Source organism: Scardinius erythrophthalmus (genome assembly GCF_964197995.2).
Source record: "Scardinius erythrophthalmus genome assembly, chromosome: 4".
Classification (NCBI taxonomy): domain Eukaryota; kingdom Metazoa; phylum Chordata; class Actinopteri; order Cypriniformes; family Leuciscidae; genus Scardinius; species Scardinius erythrophthalmus.
In genome coordinates, this window is record NC_138224.1 from 8,794,523 (window position 1) to 8,815,838 (window position 21,316).

The following is a 21,316-nucleotide window of genomic DNA, read 5'->3' on the forward strand; positions in this document are numbered from 1 at the left end:
CACACCTGAGCATATAAGCAGCGCTGAACACCACACCAAACTCAGAACTGTCCAGCTCTGCAGCTTTCTGAGCAATTACTGCTGCCTCTCCCAGACGAGACTCTTCACACAGAAACTGACCTGAGAGAGAGAGAGAGAGAGAGAGAGAGAGAGAGAGAGAGAGAGAGAGAGAGAGAGAGAGAGAGAGAGAGAGAGAGAGAGAGAGAGAGAGAGAGAGAGAGAGAGAGAGAGAGAGAGAGAGAGAGAGAGAGAGAGAGAGAGAGAGAGAGAGAGAGAGAGAGAGAGAGAGAGATCACAAGATGGAAAACAACTCAAACACAGCAGGCGAAGATCAGATACGCTGATACCAAAAAGACACTTGAGAGACTGGAGGATGGAGGTTATGAGGCTCAATGAACCTCTGCTGCTTTAGGATATAGTAACGATTACTGATTCATTTCAGTGATAAAGGATGTGGTTTGTAAGAGATGAGAATGGCACAATCATATTTATATTTTTAATTTATGTTTTTATTCATTTTCAACATGTACTCGGATCTAGTACAATCCCTCCATATTGGTCATGATCATTGTCGAAAGTGAGCATCACCAACTGCACGTAATGCTCACAGTCCAGCTCTCTACACACCACTCTAGCATCAGACAAATCCCAGAAATCATCACACACTGTTCCCCACTGACCATCATTAAGAACATCCACTCTACCAGCACAGCCTGTACACAAGGAGCGAGTCTTTTCCATAGCTTACACATTAGGTATTTTATGCTCTCAACTTAAAATTGATTTCCAAACTTTAAAATAAATATTTGCAGTTCACTGGTTCTGCAATATGAAATTAATTTTTCAATTTTTCATCAATTGATATGAGGTAATTAAAAATACTGTATAATAATTATGCAAAAAAAAAAAGATAATATGAAAGCACAGGATTAAAGTATAAAATAAAATGGTGCCAGCAACATCTTGAATATAATTTTTATGTGAACAACTTTACTATTGAATAATTAACTTAAAACAAAGATATAAGTACAGAGGAAATATGATAGGATACAGTGAACAAAAACAAACTAAACATAGTAAAGCTTTTAGACCCAGCAAATAAGCAAGTAAATAAATAAATAAAACCAGTAAGAAATCTGAAAGGAGGAAAGAATCAAGTTAAACACTGAACTCTACTTACATTAATTATTTTGACAGAAACTGTTTGGCCCTTTAACTGAACGGGAATCCTCCTCTACCTTACAGAGACACTTTACTGAGGAGACACACACGATAAAGTGCTGACAAAGTCCAGCTGTCATGAGAGCCAATGTGGGAAACACAAAGTCTGACACCGCAGAGAAGAGATGACAAACACTGACAACTACCCTGGCTCGAGGAGCACTGGGTGTTAATAATATGCTAGGAAAGCATTTACACAGCAAACGACAATTTGTGAATAAAAAAACAGAAATATATCACAGAAATGTATTGATTTTTTTCTTTTTCTGTACAAAAAACACTGTGTTGAAATAAATATTTTCAGCCTTCCCAATCCCCCCCCCCCCATAAAATAAAATTTCCATGCACATAGTCAGTCTGATTTAATCATTTAATAGAAAATATAGACATCAATTCAAAACAACAAGCAAATCTAAAACAAATACATGAAACAAACAGAAACAGAAATTTCCTCAAATTTCTAAGGCTACATGATAGAAATGTATCAATTCAGAGAAATAGCAGAAAAGAAAAAGAAAAAAGCATGGTCTGCAAAAACTAAAACAATCTAATATTTTGAAAGCAATGCATTTTTTTTCTCAGAAATTATTGAATTAGAAGATTTAAATACAAAATGCAACATAAAACATTGCTGGACTGCAGCTAAAACATACAGTATATGACACATCAAGGATGTTAAGAGGCTAAAAGCAGGTTTAAAACTTGCCCCATTGAAGTCAACAGGGTGCAAATTTTAAAAATAGAATAACTCGGTGTAGGCAACACCGATTTTTGTCGTTGTTCTCTGTACTGACAGCACTCCAAATTTACAAAAAAATGAGCTCAATGTTAAAATTGACCGGAGTTCTCCTTTAAACACCTAAACTCTGCAGACCACTTAAAAACTGAAAATTGATTTGCTGCAGTGGGTGTGGTTTCAGTTATTAAGTCCCTCCCTGTTTTCCTGGCTCCTCCCCCACATCATCATAGTCTGTTATTAAAAAAACAAGAGCAAATTCATGTATCAACATGATTTAAAAAGTATTATAATGAACACAATGTTTTCAGTCCATTTAAATTAGCTATTGAGACAACAGAACAAGATAAATTCATAATATGAAGCTATTATAAGGACCAAAATTATTCAGTAAAAAAAAGTGTCAATAACGTACCAGATATGTCACTCATATATTCCCCGACATTCTTCACATCATCATACTCCTCCTGAACACCCCCTGATTAAAATGTGTCTATTATTAATTACATGCAAAAAGTCTTCATACTTTACATGCTACTATAATTTGACCAAAAAATAAATAAGAAAATAAACCCTGTTCTAATAAGTGTATAATTTGAAACCCACACCTGCTTTATCATTGGAGAACTGACGTACGATGACGACATCATCATAGTTTTCTGCTAAACAAAATAATTAAAAAAATATATATATGTACTGTGTTAAGACCTAACAAAATAATTAAAAGAAATAAACCTGTATCATGATGTCTCCATTCAGCATTGATTACATCATCATAATTCTCTGATGTGATTTGTTGCTTTTCTAAATAATTTAATAGAAAAGAGAGAATAAACAGAAACTAATTCACAGGCCAAATAGGTAATTAAATGAAGTGAATTTCTGTGATCAGTTAAAGTCACTGACCTGTTGGGCCTTCAGTGGTGCTGACGTCAGTATAGTAGTCAGCTGTGACTCCTACTGCAGATTTTGATGTGAAAAAGAAAATACACATTACACACATTCATAAATACCAACATACATACAGTACATACTAGTATTACTATACAGTACATACATATTATTGCATATTATTATTAAACACTGCTAAGATAACTTTTTTTTATCTTAATGTTTTTAATTTAACAAACATACATACTTTTCTGTATGTAGCGGGTAACATTATTATTTTTCAGTCCTCTAACCTGAAAGAAGCTCATCAGCATCTTCATACCCAGAATGCTGTTCGGTAGAACGGACACTTCCTGTTAGGAAGAAGCAGAACTATCAGATACATGTTCACAATCACAAATCAGCCAAAACGCTATATGCTTTGGATCATTTCAGAATCAGAAATCAGAAAGAGCTTAATTGCCAAGTGTGCTTGAATTTTTCTTGTAAATGAAGCTTCCAGTGCACACATATAAATACAACAATAAGACACATATAAAAATAAGAATAAAAATATGAAAGGTATAAGACACAGATTAGGCATATTTACAGATATTAACATATTTACAGTTGACAGTATTATGTTAATAAATAAATATTTCACTAAACAGTGGGAGTTTTGCACTAAGAGAGGCCTTATGGGGCATTTAACTGTTCAGGAGGGAGATGGCCTGTGGGAAGAAGCTGTTCCTAAGCCTAGATTTTCTAATGCCTAGATCGTTCTGAATCGCCAGCCGGACGGCAACAGTGCAAAGAGGTTATGGCCAGCGTGAGTGGAGTCTGTGATGATTTTATCTGCCCTCTTCCTCACTCTGGAAGAGTACAGGTCCTGGAGGGTGGGAAATAGTAATTTCAGCAGTCCGGACTGTCCATTGTAGTCTTCTGGTGGCTTCTGATTTGGTAGCTGAACTAAACCAGACAACTACTGAAGTGCATAGAACAGACGACTGAATAAAGTTAATAGAGTTAATAGAGTTCATTTGGATCTGAATAGAATTCCTCTGACTAAAATGTCCAAAAAGATTGGGGGGTGTGCATTGTCTAATGTCCAGCAGTTTGTCTCTCATAAAAGTTATAGGTAAAAGTTGACTGAAGACAGGACAATCAATCAATAAGAGACAAACAATCAATAAAAACAAACACAGAGGAGCTCCAAAACAAAGCAGCCATCTGTGGCACCATCTTCAAGTTCAGCTCATACTAATCTAAGGAAATCCATTCCTTCTTGACTCTAACATTGACTCACACCTTAATATAATTAATCATCACACAAACAAGGTCACAGAGATGAATCTGTGATTTACTCCTCTTACCCCACTGAATTCAGTGGAGTCTGTTAATCACGACAAATCAAGCACTATGACATTTACTCACCCCTCTGAGTGAGAACACTGTGTCTTTTACTGGGTCTGTGTTGAATCTCCTCATAAACGGCCTCAGTTGTCGTCTTGTGTCTCCTCTTAGAGAGAGCTGTGAGTGTAGACAGACCTGCTGTCAGTTCACAACACATGACTGATCACACACTGAATAACACACAATATGACAGTCTCTGGATCTCTCCTACCTCTCCTCATCACTCTGTTCTGCTGAATCAGTATAAGCAGTGGCACTAAGAGCAGTAAGAGCAAAACTCCCAGTACAACCACAAGCACAGAGAGAGACACTGGAGGAGTTTGTGGAGGCGTGACTGATGTTGAGCGCACTGTCTGAGAAACTGGAGGAGAAGCTGATGTTGTTGTGGCAGGAGTAGTGGACACTGACAAATCTGGCAAAACAGACACAAACACATTCGATATCATGCAAATACACAGATATTATTCACTCTAAAATGATGTGAAAATGACTAATATTGTTCAGTGTTTTGCTGTGACCTGCACAGGTGAGTCCAGCGTGCTCTTTGTGGGAGCAGTCAGTGTGGTTCTTCAGGGAGAGAGGACAGTCCCACAGGTGAATCTCATTCCCTCTGCACTCGACTCTGTTCAGCCACACAACACCTTCACCAGCACCAAAGACTGAATTCCCATCAGCCCTCAGTGCTGCTCCACAACCCAGCTGCCTGCAGACCACCTGAGCATCGCTGATGTCCCACAGATCAGCACAGACTGAACCCCACACAGCGTTATGATACACCTCCAGCCTCCCAGAGCACCGGCCCAAACCTCCACTCAGTCTGAGAGGAACATGATCTAAAATCACAGTCAAGTGGATACATTATTGGCCAACAGAGTTCTGTCAAGACAGAAACACCTACAGGTATGTCTGTGGAGTGATATTAACCCTTTCATGCATGAATTATGATAACCTCAGTCAGGATTTTTTTCCTATGTGTTTTTATTGCATCTAAGGCCATAAAAAACAAGAATTGATTTTTATTTAATTTTTTTACAAATTTTTCAAAGAGATCTTCAGATGTCCACTTGAGTGGACAGCATGCGGTTATGGTTTAAACTTAAGATATACTATATTAAATATAAGACAATAATCAAACAGATAAAGTATGTGAATTTAACAAACTAATCAATACAATTATATCACAATCATGTGGAAACTATAAAATATACACAACAAATATAAATGCAAAATATTGCAAAGGCTTCATACAACTTCATACAAGTTGCACTTCGCGTATCTTTGATATCAGAACATGAGGACGTAATTCCATCAGAATTTTCTACAGTCTGTCAAGGTACAACTGTGGAAACCACTCAGATGCTCCCTCCAGTGCACCAGAGTATGGAGATTTACCCTTATTAGCTGATAATTCTGATTATGTTCAAGATGGACATGCACATTTCTATCATAGCCCTCCTCTGAGAAAACCTAGCGATACGTTTTTTCAATCTCATCTGAAATGAGCAGTGTTGGGGGTAACGCATTACAAGTAACATGCATAACACATTCAGATTACTTTTTTGATGTTACAAGTAAAGTAATGTGTTACAAGTAACATGCATTACCTAATCAGATTACTTTTTGATCTAACAAGTAATTAAATACAAGTAATGTGCATTACCTAATCAGATTACTTTTTGATGTAACGAGTAAAGAAACGCATTACAAGTAACATGCATTACGTAATCAGATTACTTTTTGATGTTATGAGTAAAAAAATGCATTACAATAACATGCATTACGTAATCAAATTACTTTTTGATCTAACAAGTAAAGTAATGCATTACAAGTGTCATACATTATGTAATCACATGACTTTTTTCATGACATGTCAATGAAAATTACATTCTAATAATACAAATACATTTATTTACAGTAAAAAAAGTCACTGCAGATTAAGTTTTTAAGTTTTAAGTTTCAAAAACAATATTCACATTATAATTATGAATTGTAGCTGAAATATAGCAGTTGATGCATGACGTCCACTACAGTGGACATGTGATTAATCAGAGTTTTCTCTCAATCTAAAATCAAAACTCGGAAAATTTTACTGTGATATGACTCATTAGATATTGCTTGATGCTGCAATATTTTTTTTTACCTACAAGAGTCTCCTAGGATAGAAGGAATGGGTGGATATTCCGGAGCAACTTGTCTGACTGACCCTTGGCCATCTTGGTTTGGAGGGGGAAAAAATCGAAACACAAAGGCTTGCCACTTGGTTGCAATTTATAGGATGATGCACAAGGGTCCAATGAAGAGATTGATGTGCAACTTTGCCATAAAAACCCGTGCAAATTCAAGAAAATGCTTTTTTAATAGCTGTCCACTGTAGTGACCACTATGTGTGAAAGGGTTAAATTCTCTTGGTTCCCCAGAACTAAATCACATACATAAAACACATATGGCTGTTATGATTTTTATGTTCTTCTAAATTAACTTACCCGAACACTGTCTCTGATGTGGAGATGTGGAGCATGACAAATAGCTTCTAGGGGACTCATGGCTCTCCTGTTCTGTAATCACAAGTAAATTCAATATTATCTATACACATTTTGTTTATATACTCAATAATGTTAACTCATTATTGTTGTATTTTTAGAGATGGAAATTGCAATGGAAATCAGTCTTACCTGAGCAGGTGATTTGGGCCACTTCATCTTCACCACAGTCATTCTGTCCCCAGGGTGAAGATGGACACTGCCACAAATTTGAATCATGTGGTCGACATTTCACTTCATCCAGCCAGTCACGAGCTGATTCTACTCTTGGGATAGAATCGGAAAAAGCACCAGATCTTCCACAGTTCAGCTCTTGACAGATCAGACTCGCTGTGTCTCTGTCCATCTGGTTCCAGCACACATTACCCCAGGATCCATTGTAGAAAACCTCCACATTCCCTTCACAGCCCTCAGTTAACCTGATCTCTTTAAAATCTAGATGGAAACATGAACACAACCTCTGATTTCATCCAACCCAATTCATTTCAACCACAAACACATACAGGTAACATTACATATACCAGCCTGGTCTCATTGTTAATACGTAGTATTAATACGTAATTTTCAAAGATAGAAAACGTACGTTTTGTACGTTTGGATAGATGCTGAAACGTATGATATGGACGTATCTGCAACAATTAAACGTAACATTATTACGTTTTTAACAGCTACAAAACGTAAACTATTTACGAATCTTTCATATCATTAAGATATCTGTATAATTTACCTTTTACCGTTTTATAGATAAATGGAAGATCCCTTAACCCCACTCCCAAACCTAAACATAACGTTACCCATTTTATACAGAATATAAAAAGGACAAAACGTACAGAGATGTGTAGGGAAATGGCAATTTTATTAACAATCTAGCATTAAAAGATTTTTTTAGCAGCTAATCCTACTCCTACCCCTAAACCTACCCATAACAATTTCTTAAAACTACATAGGCTACAATTATGAAGAAAAAATACAACATACGTGTAATCACAATAATTTATTTATTTATTGCGAAAATGTCAAAACCGGTACCAAAAGTCGTTCACATGACGATGTGTTGCAGTCACAGTCCTCTCTTTCAGTATAATAGTTTTGAATGAGGTACAGAGCAGAATTTAAATTATTAATCCATGAAAATGTTAATCCGGCTTCGCTCTGTGTGAAGGCACGCGTGCTTCTCCATTTCAAATGTAGTTTACCGACTGAAATACGGCATGTCGCAATCTGGGGCGAGAGCCAATGAGCGTTTGATATCACTGCCGTAAAACATGTCGTAACGCTTCTTGAGGGCGTAATTTTTGAATTTGAATTCATCAAGAGCGCGGAATTTGACAGTCAGTTACGGACTGACTGCGCTCAGAGACAATTTATATAAGAGACATGCCACTTCCTCAATCCTCAATACAACTATATAAGGAAAACCCGTAACGGCAAAGATGGCGGTTGTATGCACATGTCCCGCCCCTCCCGCTGGAGAGCCAATCATCTGCTTTTAACAGTCAGCAGCTGACCACTAAGGAGCGAATTTACAGTGACGTGACATAACTGCCATATTCAACCTGTGCCTTCGCGCTGAGCCAAAGACGGACGCGCTCAGCGCTTGTCATAGGATATATCACAACTGTTCGGTGTTTTAACCACATAATGTTTATTTTAGGTTTCAGACATTTAAATACGTATAATTGTTTAAGTGCTTGGCACAACACCGGCATTCTGGATAGAGACGTAAATGAAGTTTGGTGTCGTGAACGTGAACCCTTGCGCATGCGTAGTAAAGGTATAACCTGTGGGGAAAAAGGCATTTTAAACCTTATTTTGGGGCAAAGTCATCAAACTTTTTCAGCGATTTTTATCATATTTTACTGCTGTTTCTATACATGCAGTTTTTATGTCCCTGTGACCAGTGAAAGTGCAGTTCTGACTCTCTGCCCATTCATTTAGATAGGAGCCTGGTCTTGTTAGTCCGAAATAGCTCCGGAGGCGTTGCCAAGATGGCGGCCGAGTGGCACGACTTGCCTAAAAGGACTTTGCTGCGCTGCTGTGATAGCCTGTGAAATGGAGATGAAGATCACTCACTGGATAAAGGGCTGAATTTGGATCTCTTTCTTGCAAACGTATGGATTCTAAAGATTTGGATTATAATATCAAGCTAATAAAATTGATGTCTTTTGTGAATTTATGTTGGGTTTTGGTGTATTATTGTTCTATTGGAGAAAACGCATTTTGTGTCTCACTGTAAATAAACTAAATATTACAAAATGGTTAAACGATTAAATAAGGTATTTTTAAGGTTTTAAAGTGTATTCTTGTGTAACTGCATGTAGGCTAATCCTCCGAAACGAGTTTGCAGCAGAAGGCACGAACAGAGCGAATGATTATTAGCCTATTTCTTGAGTAAACTGCATTTAATAATAATAAATGCGACTGAAAACGTAATTGATAAGACATTTGAATGCAATAGAGTCAAAACATTAATGCCACGATTTTAATATGCATAAATAAGAATACGTACAAATATGTACGTCGATAGAGTTGTTCATACGTAAATAATTTACGTTTTTGTGCTGTTAATACATAAATATTTTACGTTTTAGTGCTGTAAATACGTCAGTATTATACGTTTCTGTGTGTATAAAACGTAAGTAAATGTACGTATGGTAGAATTACACTTTACGTAAAAATACACATGTATTCTTCTCATGAGATCACGTTGCATATACAGGGGTTGGACATTGATACTGAAACACTGGCCAATAAAGTGTTGGAGGTTTAATGCCTATATGTTTATATATCTGGTGGCCAATCTTCACTGATTTTAAATTCCATCAGCAAGAGCAGAATATGAGAAGGTTGAATTAGCAGAGCAACAGCACAGCTGTACATAGAATATTGCAATCCACAAAACATAATGGGAGACATATCAGAATTCAAAAGAGGACAAATTGTTGGTGCGCATCTCGCTGGCTCATCTGTGATTAGAACAACAAGTCTTTGTGATGTATCGAGAGCTATGGTATCCAGGGTAATGTCGGCATACCACCATGTAGGACGAACCATATCCAACAGGAGTAACTGTCGACACAGTTGAGGAAGCTACTAGGATGAGGACATCCCGGATTGTATCCAAAAAACATAAAACCACAGCTGCCCAACTCACTGCAGAATTAAATCTTCACCTCAACTCTCCTGTTTCCACCAAAACTGTTCATCGGGAGCTCCACATGGAACACATGGTCAGGCTGCTATAGCCAAACCGTTGGTCACTCGTGACAATGCCAGATGTCGGTTTTATTGGACTGTGGACAATGTGAAACATGTATTGTGAGTTCACTGTCCACTTTCGCTTTCTTTCTCACATCCATGGGAGTTACAGTGTGGAGAAGCCCTAAAGAGGCTTAACACCCGGACTGTTGCGTGCCCAGAGTAAAGCACAGGGGTGGATCAGTGATGGCTTGGGCTGCAATATCATGGCATTCCCTACTGTGCTTGATGGGCATGTCACTGCCAAAGACTACCGAACCATTCTGGAGGACCATGTGCACATAATGGTTCAAGCATTGTACCCTGAAGCACATTGTGCCGTGTATCAGAATAATAATGCTACATACAGCAAGACTTGTGACATAATGAAATGATGAACATGAAAGTGAAGTTGAGCATGGCCTGAACAGTCACCAGATCTAAATATTTTTGAGCAACATTTTGGAGGAGCAAGTCAAAAAATGTTTTCATCCACCAGCATCACATAGTGAACTCGCCACTGTTCTGGAAGAGGAATGGCTCAAAATCCCTCTGGCCACTATAAAGGACTTATATCTGTCATTCCCAAGACTAATTGATGCTGCAAAAGGAGTCTACTAATAAACTACACCATACTAATAAATTATTATGGTCTCAAACCACAGTTTCAGTTTCACTATACAACCCCTGTATGTGTAACTGAAAAATGTTAGATATTCCCAGAAGATATTTTAGATTTTAAATGTTACTGAATAACAATTTTTCACAACACTGAAATGTTTACCTGAGCACACGACTCCGACATCCTCCTTGTGTTGACAGTCATGTTTCTCCCAGCCTGGAGAAGAGCAGTTCCACAGGGACGTCTCATTCCCCTCGCACTCCACCTCATCCAGCCATATGGGTCCAGAACCAGGACCAAACCAGGCTGGTACCTGCTGGTTACTGAGGGCCACTCCACACTGCAGCTGTCTGCACACCACATGGGCATCTTTAATATCCCAGGAGTCATCACACACTGTCCCCCATGAGCCGCTGTGAAAAACCTCCAGCCTCCCTGCACAGTCTCCCCCAGAACCCACCAGCCTGATGGACCCGCGACCTGATATTCAGAGAGAGAAAAACACATTATTGATCACTAACAACTGAAGAATCTGCCCAGATGTTGTTGTTCTCACCAAGGCAGGTGATTGACAGCTGTTGTGTGGAGCTACAGTTGAGAGTTTGTGGAGAGCTGCAGTTCCCCAGATGAGCTTCACTCCCAGAGCACTGGAAGCCCGTCACACACTCATGACTGTGTTCAGGACTGGATAAAGAGGAGCCAGAGAAGTTCAGCACAGAGCCACAGCCCAGCTGTCTGCAGACCACAGAGGATTCAGTGAGACTCCAGGAGTCCAGCAGAACTCTCCTCCAGACCTGATGGATGGAAACTTCCAGCTCCCCCTCACACTGTCTCTCTCCAGACAACCGCACCAGACCATCATGAACAGCCAGAGAGGAACCTGAGGAGAAGATCTGATGTTATACTAAAATAAGAATTGTGTTATAACATGGTGAAAAAGAGCATAATGCTCTCAAATAAGTTTACCAGAGCAGACAACTCCAACATCTCGTCTATGAGAACATTCAGCTCGACTCCATGAAGAGACGGAACATTCTGAGAGTTTTGTTTCATTCCCGTCACAATCAAACACATCAGCCCAGATTTCACCACTTCCCTCTCCAAACCAGTCTGATCCCACAACAGACACAGCAATCCCACAATTCAGCTGTCTACAAAGGACACTGGCAGCTCTCATATCCCAGCATGCATCACACACTGTGCCCCATTCATTGAGGAACCGAAGCTCCACTCTTCCAGAACAAGAGTCTGAACCGTTCATCAGTTTGGCCTCTGTGTAACCTGAATAAAGAACATAGAGGTTAAAATAAAAAATAATGCAGCTGACAGAGAACATATACTGTTTTAAATACAAACAAAGAGACACTGAATATTTATAATTTACCAGAACAGATCAGTCCCACATTATAGTCACTGGTACAGCTTTGTTTGTGTGATAATGAAATTGAGCAAAATGAAATCTGAGACTCATTTCCTCTGCACTGAATCTCTTGTGTCCACATCTGAGCATCTCCTTTGCCAAAAGCATCTTCTCCCAGCACCTGTACAGGAGCCCCACAGTCCAGCTCTCTACACACAACCTCTGCATCCTGCTGGTCAAAGGCAGCGTCACACACTGAAACCCACGACTGATCATCGAGTATCTCTAACCTCCCAGAGCACAGGTGAGATCCATTAACGAGTCTGGAAGCTTGATGACCTGTTAATATTACAGGAATGACAGTGCACAGTAGACAAAAACAAATGCTTGATAGTTAAATACAATAAACATACAAACAGTTTTCCAAACAAAATATTCTTTGTCACAACAAATTAATGGGCAATCAGTTAAATTATTCACCCGAACAGATAACACCAGCATCATAACTATGAGTACAGGAATGAATGCTCCATCCTGATGACCCACAGTTCTTCAGTGTTGACTCTGATCCAGTGCATAATACAACATCCATCCAGATTGGTCCTGATCCTGGTCCAAAATGAGCATCACCCAGAGCATCTACAGGTTCTCCACAGTCCAGCTCTCTACACACCACTGCAGCATCAGCCATATCCCAGAAAAAACCACACACTGTTCCCCACTGACGTCTATGAAGAACCTCCACTCTACCAGCACAGCGACTGTTGGCACCAACCAGCCTCACATTCTTTTTGTCTAAGTGACAGAAAAATACAGATAGAGACTGTGATTGCATCTCCGTAAGCACACTAGTTCGCGTATCAGTATATTGTGTACACAAATTCAGCACTGGTAAAGCACACTGGCTCACTACACATTTGGACACTGATTTTTCAATTCCCGGTGATATGACTAGGCGCTTGTGTCATAAAACATCAACACTGGTATTTATTAATAACACACATAACATCTTTCTGACATTTTTTATGCTGTTTAAAGTATGTAATGAAATATACTTTGATTGTTGTTATATATATATGAAACATTTTAGCCAAATTTTAATTATAAATATGTACTACACTGTTCACTACCTATCTACTGATGTTTATACTGACATATAATTAAATAACGATTTGTCTTTTTAAATATTCCATCCCATGTCATGATGATATTGTGTTGATATTGTGTTGGTTTGTGTGATTTGTTTTGCACAGAATTTCCATTAAGGGGAACGTAGTAAGCATCTAGTTTTTAGAGTGCATTGTAGGATTTTTAGGGAGCGAACATTCCAGTGAACTTGAAGGATTTTGTGATTAAGACAGACCTTAAAATGGCTGGCTCCTTGATCAGAGTTCTGACTGGAAATATGAAGCTGACTGAGATGCACCCTATTAGTAAAAGGTATGATATTACTATATTCTTTTAACTCACCAGCACAGATCAGCCCCTGGTAATTATAATGTGAACAACTGTTTTTGTGTAAGGATGTTGGACAGAGGTGAATCTGAGACTCATTTCCTCTGCACTGAATCTCTTGTGTCCACATCTGAGCGTCTCCTTTGCCAAAAGCATCTTCTCCCAGCACCTGTACAGGAGCCCCACAGTCCAGCTCTCTACACACAACCTCTGCATCCTGCTGGTCAAAGGCAGCGTCACACACTGAAACCCACGACTGATCATCAAGCATCTCCAACCTCCCAGAGCAACTGGAGTTTCCAATAAGCCTGACACCTAAAGTAGCAAGAGATAAGAAACGTTTCAATTTTGTTTATCTAAAGGTGTGTAATTCTTGTCATTATTGTTCTACCATAAAGCACCACTTATTAATGTGAAAGGAGTAAAATAGTCAAATTACTCAGTCTCTCATGTCAATCCATATCATCTGACTTTCATTTTTATGGAACATAAAAGGGGAATTTTACAGAATATGTACTGTATGCTCTACAGAACAAAGTCATAGAGGTTTGAAAAGACACAAAGTAAATGATGACTGATTTTTCATTTTTGGTTGAACTTTCCCTTTAAGACAGTTGAATTATCAGTGATGTAAAACAGTGCAGGGTTTGGAGCATTTTACCTGAGCAGATTACTCCTGCATCTTTAGTATGATCACAGTCATAAAAACCCCAATTTACTGTTCCACAGTTCTTCAGTGTAGATTCTGATCCCGAACATAACATGCGATCTGTCCAGATTGGTCCTGATCCTGGTCCAAAATGAGCATCACTAAGAGCATCTACAGGTTCTCCACAGTCCAGCTCTCTACACACCACTGCAGCATCAGCCATATCCCAACCAGCACCACACACTGTTCCCCACTGACCTCTATGAAGAACCTCCACTCTACCAGCACAGCGACTGTTGCCACCAACCAGCCTTACTCTCAAATTGTCTGTAAAATAAATAAAGAGGGAGTAAAGACATATGGACAAAAGGAAAGAATGAGGAAAAAAGTATCACAATAAGAGAAAAAACTATGATAAAATTTACTAATATTAAGTGTAGATTTTGGGAACTTTAAATTTGATTTCAGTTTATTTAAAAAAGGCTCAAACCTGCACACTCCAGTCCAACATCATTTTCATGAGAACATTTGTTTTCATGTGATGGTGATGTTGGACAGAGGTGAATCTGAGACTCATTTCCTCTGCACTGAATCTCTCGTGTCCACATCTGAGCGTCTCCTTTGCCAAAAGCATCTTCTCCCAGCACCTGTACAGGAGCCCCACAGTCCAGCTCTCTACACACAACCTCTGCATCCTGCTGGTCAAAGGCAGCGTAACACACTGAAACCCACGACTGATCATCAAGTATCTCTAACCTCCCAGAGCAGCGAGAACCTCCAACCAGCCGGACTCCTGAAAGAACAACACAGGAAAAAAAAATTAAAGTTAAAGAACTTCAATAATGAGTCAGTCATATAATTAATATATCAATCAACGAGAAATCATATTTTCCTTTATCTTCTGAAATAAAATATATTTATTATGAAAACATATTATACATGTCAGGAAAACTTTTTCCCAGTCCAAAAGGACTTGAAAGTAACCTTCAAAAACAGCTCATATACAAAACAGTGTATAGTTATTGTTACTGTAAAAATCTAAATGCATTACATGACCGCCCACATTTCAACAGTTTCATGTCAACAATGTCTATGAATGAATTCTATCAGGGAATTACATTAGAATGTAGAGTTAGAAACAAGCTTCTAAATTTTATTTTTAACAAGGTGTCTGATTATTACAGTCTGACCTTAACAGTTTGTGCTGTCAAAAAGAAGCTGGAATATGGTCACAAAAAAATGAAATTATGACTGCTTTTGGTGCAATTGTTTTGTGCATTAAGACAGGATTTTTAGCTTTAGCTTACCTGAACAAATGACTTGAGCGCTCTTATCAAGACACACATCAAGATTAGTTGGTTGTATGAATCCACATTTCTTAAGTGTAGACTCTGATCCAGTACACATTGCATTTTTCATCCGAAACGGTTCTGATCCCAGTCCAAAATGAACATCATACAGAGCATCTACAGGTTCTCCACAGTCCAGCTCTCTACACACCACTGCAGCATCAGCCAAATCCCAACCAGCACCACACACTGTTCCCCACTGACCTCTATGAAGAACCTCCACTCTACCAGCACAGCGACTGCTACCATTTACCAGTCTCACATTTTGTATGTCTATGAATGTAAGAGAAAAGGCTATTGTCAATTTAAATTGTTATAATAAAATGAAATGAAATGTGCTTTGTTTTAATTTGAACTGTTACCAGTACACAGCAAACCAATGTTGTGCTTATGTGAACAGTTGTTGTCATCTAACGGTGATGTTGAACAGAGGTGAATCTGAGACTCATTTCCTCTGCACTGAATCTCTTGTGTCCACATCTGAGCGTCTCCTTTGCCAAAAGCATCTTCTCCCAGCACCTGTACAGGAGCCCCACAGTCCAGCTCTCTACACACAACCTCTGCATCCTGCTGGTCAAAGGCAGCGTCACACACTGAAACCCACGACTGATCATCAAGTATCTCTAACCTCCCAGAGCATCGAGAACCTCCAACCAGCCGGACTTCTGAATAAGACAACACAGATCAACAAAAGCATGGCTTATTTATGGGGCTTCAAGATAATGATTTGAACATCAAAGCCATTTTATTTTTATTCTTATAATGAATAAAGTAAAAACACAAAAGAAAACCACAACAAATATAAATATAAAATTTATTTATTATTGAAGTCAACATTTTAAAACTTCTTTAAAAATTACAAGCCAATCTGGAAGCGCATATGAATTTCAATATGTAAAATACTTTACCTGAGCAAATGACTCCAGCATCTCTGCTATGGTCACATCTATGTTTACCCCATCCGAATGACCCACAGTTCTTCAGTGTTGTCTCTGATCCAGTACACATGACTAAACTCAACCAGATTGGTCCTGATCCTGGTCCAAAATGAGCATCACCCAGAGCATCTACAGGTTCTCCACATTCCAGCTCTCTACACACCACTGCAGCATCAGCCAAATCCCAAAGATCATCACACACTGTTCCCCACTGACCTCTATGATGAACCTCCACTCTACCAGCACAGCGACTGTGACCACCAACCAGCCTCACATCCATACGGTCTAAATATTAAGCAGTAACAATGAGAGATGAAAGATGAAGGGATGAGAGTTTAATTTACAGCATTACAAAGTGGGACAACTGGGAAAATGGGACACATACGTCTGAGTATTTAAAATGAATATTGGTTTAGTCAATACAAGTTTAGCTCAATCAACATCATAGATATGTTGATTAACAAAAACATATTTTATGCTGACTCCCTAAATAGGATAAAAATAGGGTTTAAAGACGTGAGAAGCTCATAATTTTATAAAAGCACTTAAATCAATTATCCTAAAATACATTATTGTTTCAACTGTAAATAGTTAAAAACATTTTCTGGGTTTATATTTTTATGTTGTCATGGAAACAAGTTTAAAACTGGAAATAACTTTGCACAGAAAAGGTTAGTAATTTTTTTTTTTCCACACTATAATCATGTTAACACATGTTTGTTCAAGTCTTGTTTCTATATTATTGAGAGTGAGTATTTTAAAGTTTACAAAAAACCTATTTTTTTAAAGGGGGGACAAGTAGAAATGTATTATTTAGGTAAAAAATTATGCCACAAATGATGTTGATTGAGCTTAAACTATATTAAACCTGGTGTATTCTTTTAATATATATGTTTCCCTCTATATAGTTCTTCTGTAGCTGAGGTCTTGGCATTGTTTAAGACACTAACATTGTAACCCTATAAAAGGCCTTTAGGTTTTGTTTTTGTTTGTCATGATCACAACTTCTTGACATAACATTATACAGCATTTATCCTGCTGGATTATGAATGAGTGATTCTTTTTCTTTCTTTTTTTTTTATTATAAAAATGTTCATGGGACTTGCTCAAGCTAACATGTCTGTCACTAATATTTCCAGATCAATGTTTATCAAATCAGAACTCCAAATGTGTGATCAATTTTACGGCCACCCAACTCGAGGGACAGAGATGCCTGCATGGTTATAGAATAATGTTTGACACATGGCGATTAAATAGTTTTCATCCAGAGAAAATGTGATCAATGTATGATTTTTTTTTTTTTTTTTTTTTTTTTTTATAACAGAAGATTGAGACAACATTTACAATGTTGATATCACATGAAAAATTGAATTGCGATCACAAGACAACAAGACAAAAAAAGTACAATAATGGCCTCTTAGGGTTTCAATAAATAAATATTAATATTATTTTGATAACAATATAGTATAATGAATAAAAAGAAGACACTGATGTAAAACGTATTTGTAGCTCTTTATAAATTGGAGAGACAATGTATTTGTTTTTCAAAATACTGTGACAATGCGATAACACATCTAAAAAAAAAACACATTACAGTGTAGTTTAATTTTAAATTCTTAAATAACATAGCCTTTCATTAAAAAAACAACAACAAAAACAACAACAACAAAAAACAATCTCTTTAATTTCATATCTGCTTACCAGCTGTGATGAGTATTATAACTGAAGACAGTAAAATGAGTGTCAGGCATCTCTCCATCTCTCTCTGCTTGATTAATTCAACATCCAGTACAAGCTTCTCCGCACTGATGATACAGAAGTACAGGCGTCCTCTCTCAGCCCCCTTAATGAGAGAGAAAGAGGTTCAAAACCCTCCAATCACACTCGCTGTTACCTTATTAGACAGAACAGAGGAAATCATCAAACAACTTCAGTGACAAATCAGACCAGGCTTTTATGACTTTCTCCATATATATATATATAACTGTGAATGAACTCCTCCTCCACACCCATCAAGACTGAGGGGATGCAGAAACAGACACACACACACACACACACACACACACGTATTTCACTGACAGGATACAGGAAATTCTCCAGTTATTTACAGCATCAAAGCCCAACACCTGCAGAGAAGAGATAAAAGCACTGATAACTGTGATATTAGTGTATACATACTGTATGTTAGCATGATATTAACCCGTAATAAACTCAACTATTTAAATTAAATACCATTGCCAAATAGCATTTTTTTTAAGTTAAAAAGAGGCAGAAAAGACATTCTCCTTAAAATGTATTTTTGTGAAACATCTCATCACTTTCTCAAGATAATTATCATATTGCACCAAAGTGGTTTGTTTCAAATGGCCCACAAAACCCCTCTTCATCTTGTGTCCAGCAGAGTGAGCCTGTGTGCTCTAAAGCACCCTTGTATAGAGTGGTGAAGGGAAGATGTATTTTTTTAGGCCAAACCCCAGAAACATATCAAGTCAATGTTTTTTTTTAAATATGTTTTTGGTTAAATGCTTGAAATAAGGCCTGTGGTTAAAACAAGCTCAAGATATTTTCACGTTTTATTTAACAATATAAAATACATCAGTATTTAATAATACAATAATATGCTCTTGTGATTTTTTTTTTATAAGCTTTTACTTTTTCTTTTAAAATGCTGTTGCTAACAAGTGGCTAAATGGGACTACATGTCAGGGTTCTGTCACTTTGGTCTAGTTTGTTCTTGGTTTTGTGACAGAGCCCTGACACTCCTGTATTTTCTTGTCTTTGCCTGTGTGCCTGGTTTCATGTTCGGCGCGTGGTGTTCGGAATCCGGCACTCATGTCATGTTTGGTATCGCTTCTGTGTCGGGATTCGGACATTCATGCTCCGAGTGTTTGACTTCTGTCGTGAGTGCATGGAATGAGCATTCACTCATCCTCGTGTGCTCTGCTGTCCGTGTGTTTTGTGCTTTCATGTCATGTTTTGTCTTGTGCTGTCAGAGATGGGCAGTATTTTACATGTATTTGAAATAGCCTACGTATTTAATTACTTTTGAGCATTTTGTCATTTGTATTTTCCTTTACAAAAATAAATGAAATGTAATTTGTAATTAAACACTTTCAGAGACTGTAATTTGTATTTAAAATACTTAATATTTAAATGTATAATTTTATTTAGCTTATGTTAACTTTCATCACCAGGCTTAATAGGACCATACGAATAGGACTACCTATTCCTATACCTATACGTATGTAATATATCACAGTTTTTGGCTAGATGCAAGAAAATCACGTGACGTGACACATCCTATTGACCCTGTTCACATTTCCTGGTTTCTCAGAAGTGGAAGTTGTCATAGTTGGGTAAACTCAGCAGTGAATGAGAGACCACATTAAATATATTTTCTGTGTTCCCATTTGCTCAAACAAACGGCAAAAGAAAAACGGCACTACAGTTTTTTCACAACTTTCAAAAAGAGTAAAAAATTAGAGAGAGATTGATAATGGCGGTCAGAAGAGAGAAATATGTCAACTTTACTGTCATAGTTGCTGTATTAGAAACACCCTCACAGCAGTATTAACAAGTTTTTTTAAAATATAATACAAATATAGGGCCCTTTGAGGGTTAAGGATCTAAGCGTATGGTCTAAAGCGCATAGCGCAAGTGCACTTAGTGTGTGTCCGAATCCACTTTTGCTAGTTTAATGACGGGAAAAATGGTCGGCGCAACCGGTGCATGGTGTAAAAGGGTCGTCCCTATTCTCTTAATGAGTAATGTTTTACGCTTGACGCCGCATTGCGCCAGGTGTATGATAGGGCCCATAGTGTTATATGTACATACATAAAAAAAAAAAAAAAAAATATATATATATATATATATATATATATATAAACGTTACAGGATTTACGATGCTGATTTACGAACGCATCATTAGGCTACAGTCTGTGAAAAAGGACCAGGTCGCTCATTGTGAACAAGGTCAGACGCATAGGTAAAGAAGCTGCTTTTGTGTTAAGTCAAACTGCTTTAAAGTATCTAGTAAAATACAGATATTGTTCACTGAATGTCATTATAGGACAGAAGATAGCACAAATAGCTAGAACTTGTGAATTGACTTGCTAGCTAAAAGAGTGACATGCGCTGTCTAGTGAAATGCAGATCACATTACAGTATATCTGCGGGCGGGCAGGTGGGTGAAGTAAAAAACAACAACATTCAGATTAATTGCAGGTGGATGATATAAATCATTAATGATAGTAATATTAGAAAAACTTGTATGTGAGTGTGCTGCTGGAATCTGAGTGGTTGATGAACTGCTGTTTGCCAGGGAAACTGCCAGATATACACAAATATTATGTCAAAATGCCCGCCTTGGAGAATATTCACATAAACACAGTCGGCCGTGTCTTAAATTAATGTAAAGCCGCCTTTCCACTGCACACAACATTTGGATTGTTGGAATTCACCACCTAGTGCCAGGTGTAGGCTAATGTTCCCTTACGAGAACGTTCTCTCGTACTGCGTTGAAAACGCTGTGGGAAAACTCCTTTTCTCGAGAATATTGAAGCCTTTATTTTAAAACGCATTGCTGCAGCACATGCGAGAGCTAGAAGCTCGCGTGAGCGTGCTGATTGGCTTGTGCAAAGCAACTGCACAAACCAATGGCGGAACAGCAGAGGAGCGCGAGCCAATCGGGGCGCTTGGCACTCTGCCAGAGTCAAGCGCGCGAAACTGCACGTGACAGAAGAGTAAAAATACACAGAGAATCCGCCATTTGACAGATTTTATCTCCTTCAGCTTTCGACTCACCTCGTCGCTGATTCTCTCCGAGTGAAGCCGCTCGTCGTCGAACAGCCTTCCAGCGGAACTGCTTCGCATCCCGGCGTCTGCCAAGCTGAGCGTTTCCCTGTGGCATCCGACGAGTATCCTTTT

At 38.2% G+C, this 21,316-nt stretch overlaps 1 protein-coding gene across 1 annotated transcript; it reads right to left on the minus strand.

The window, feature by feature from the left end:
• Positions 1–1,566: 1,566 nt before the first annotated feature.
• LOC308689060 (scavenger receptor cysteine-rich type 1 protein M130-like) lies at positions 1,567–16,670 on the minus strand (the record flags this gene model as incomplete). The annotated part of the gene is made up of 18 exons (XM_081362611.1): positions 1,567–2,191; positions 2,373–2,435; positions 2,566–2,619; positions 2,693–2,761; positions 2,864–2,917; positions 3,142–3,201; positions 4,262–4,357; positions 4,452–4,652; positions 4,759–5,073; positions 6,724–6,795; positions 6,913–7,215; positions 10,802–11,119; positions 11,196–11,519; positions 11,606–11,920; positions 12,024–12,329; positions 14,116–14,430; positions 14,600–14,896; positions 16,361–16,670. The coding sequence occupies 18 exons, from the start codon at positions 16,668–16,670 to the stop codon at positions 2,145–2,147; spliced, it is 3,519 nt and encodes a 1,172-aa protein (XP_081218737.1). The 3' UTR covers positions 1,567–2,144.
• Between the last annotated feature and the right edge of the window lie 4,646 nt (positions 16,671–21,316).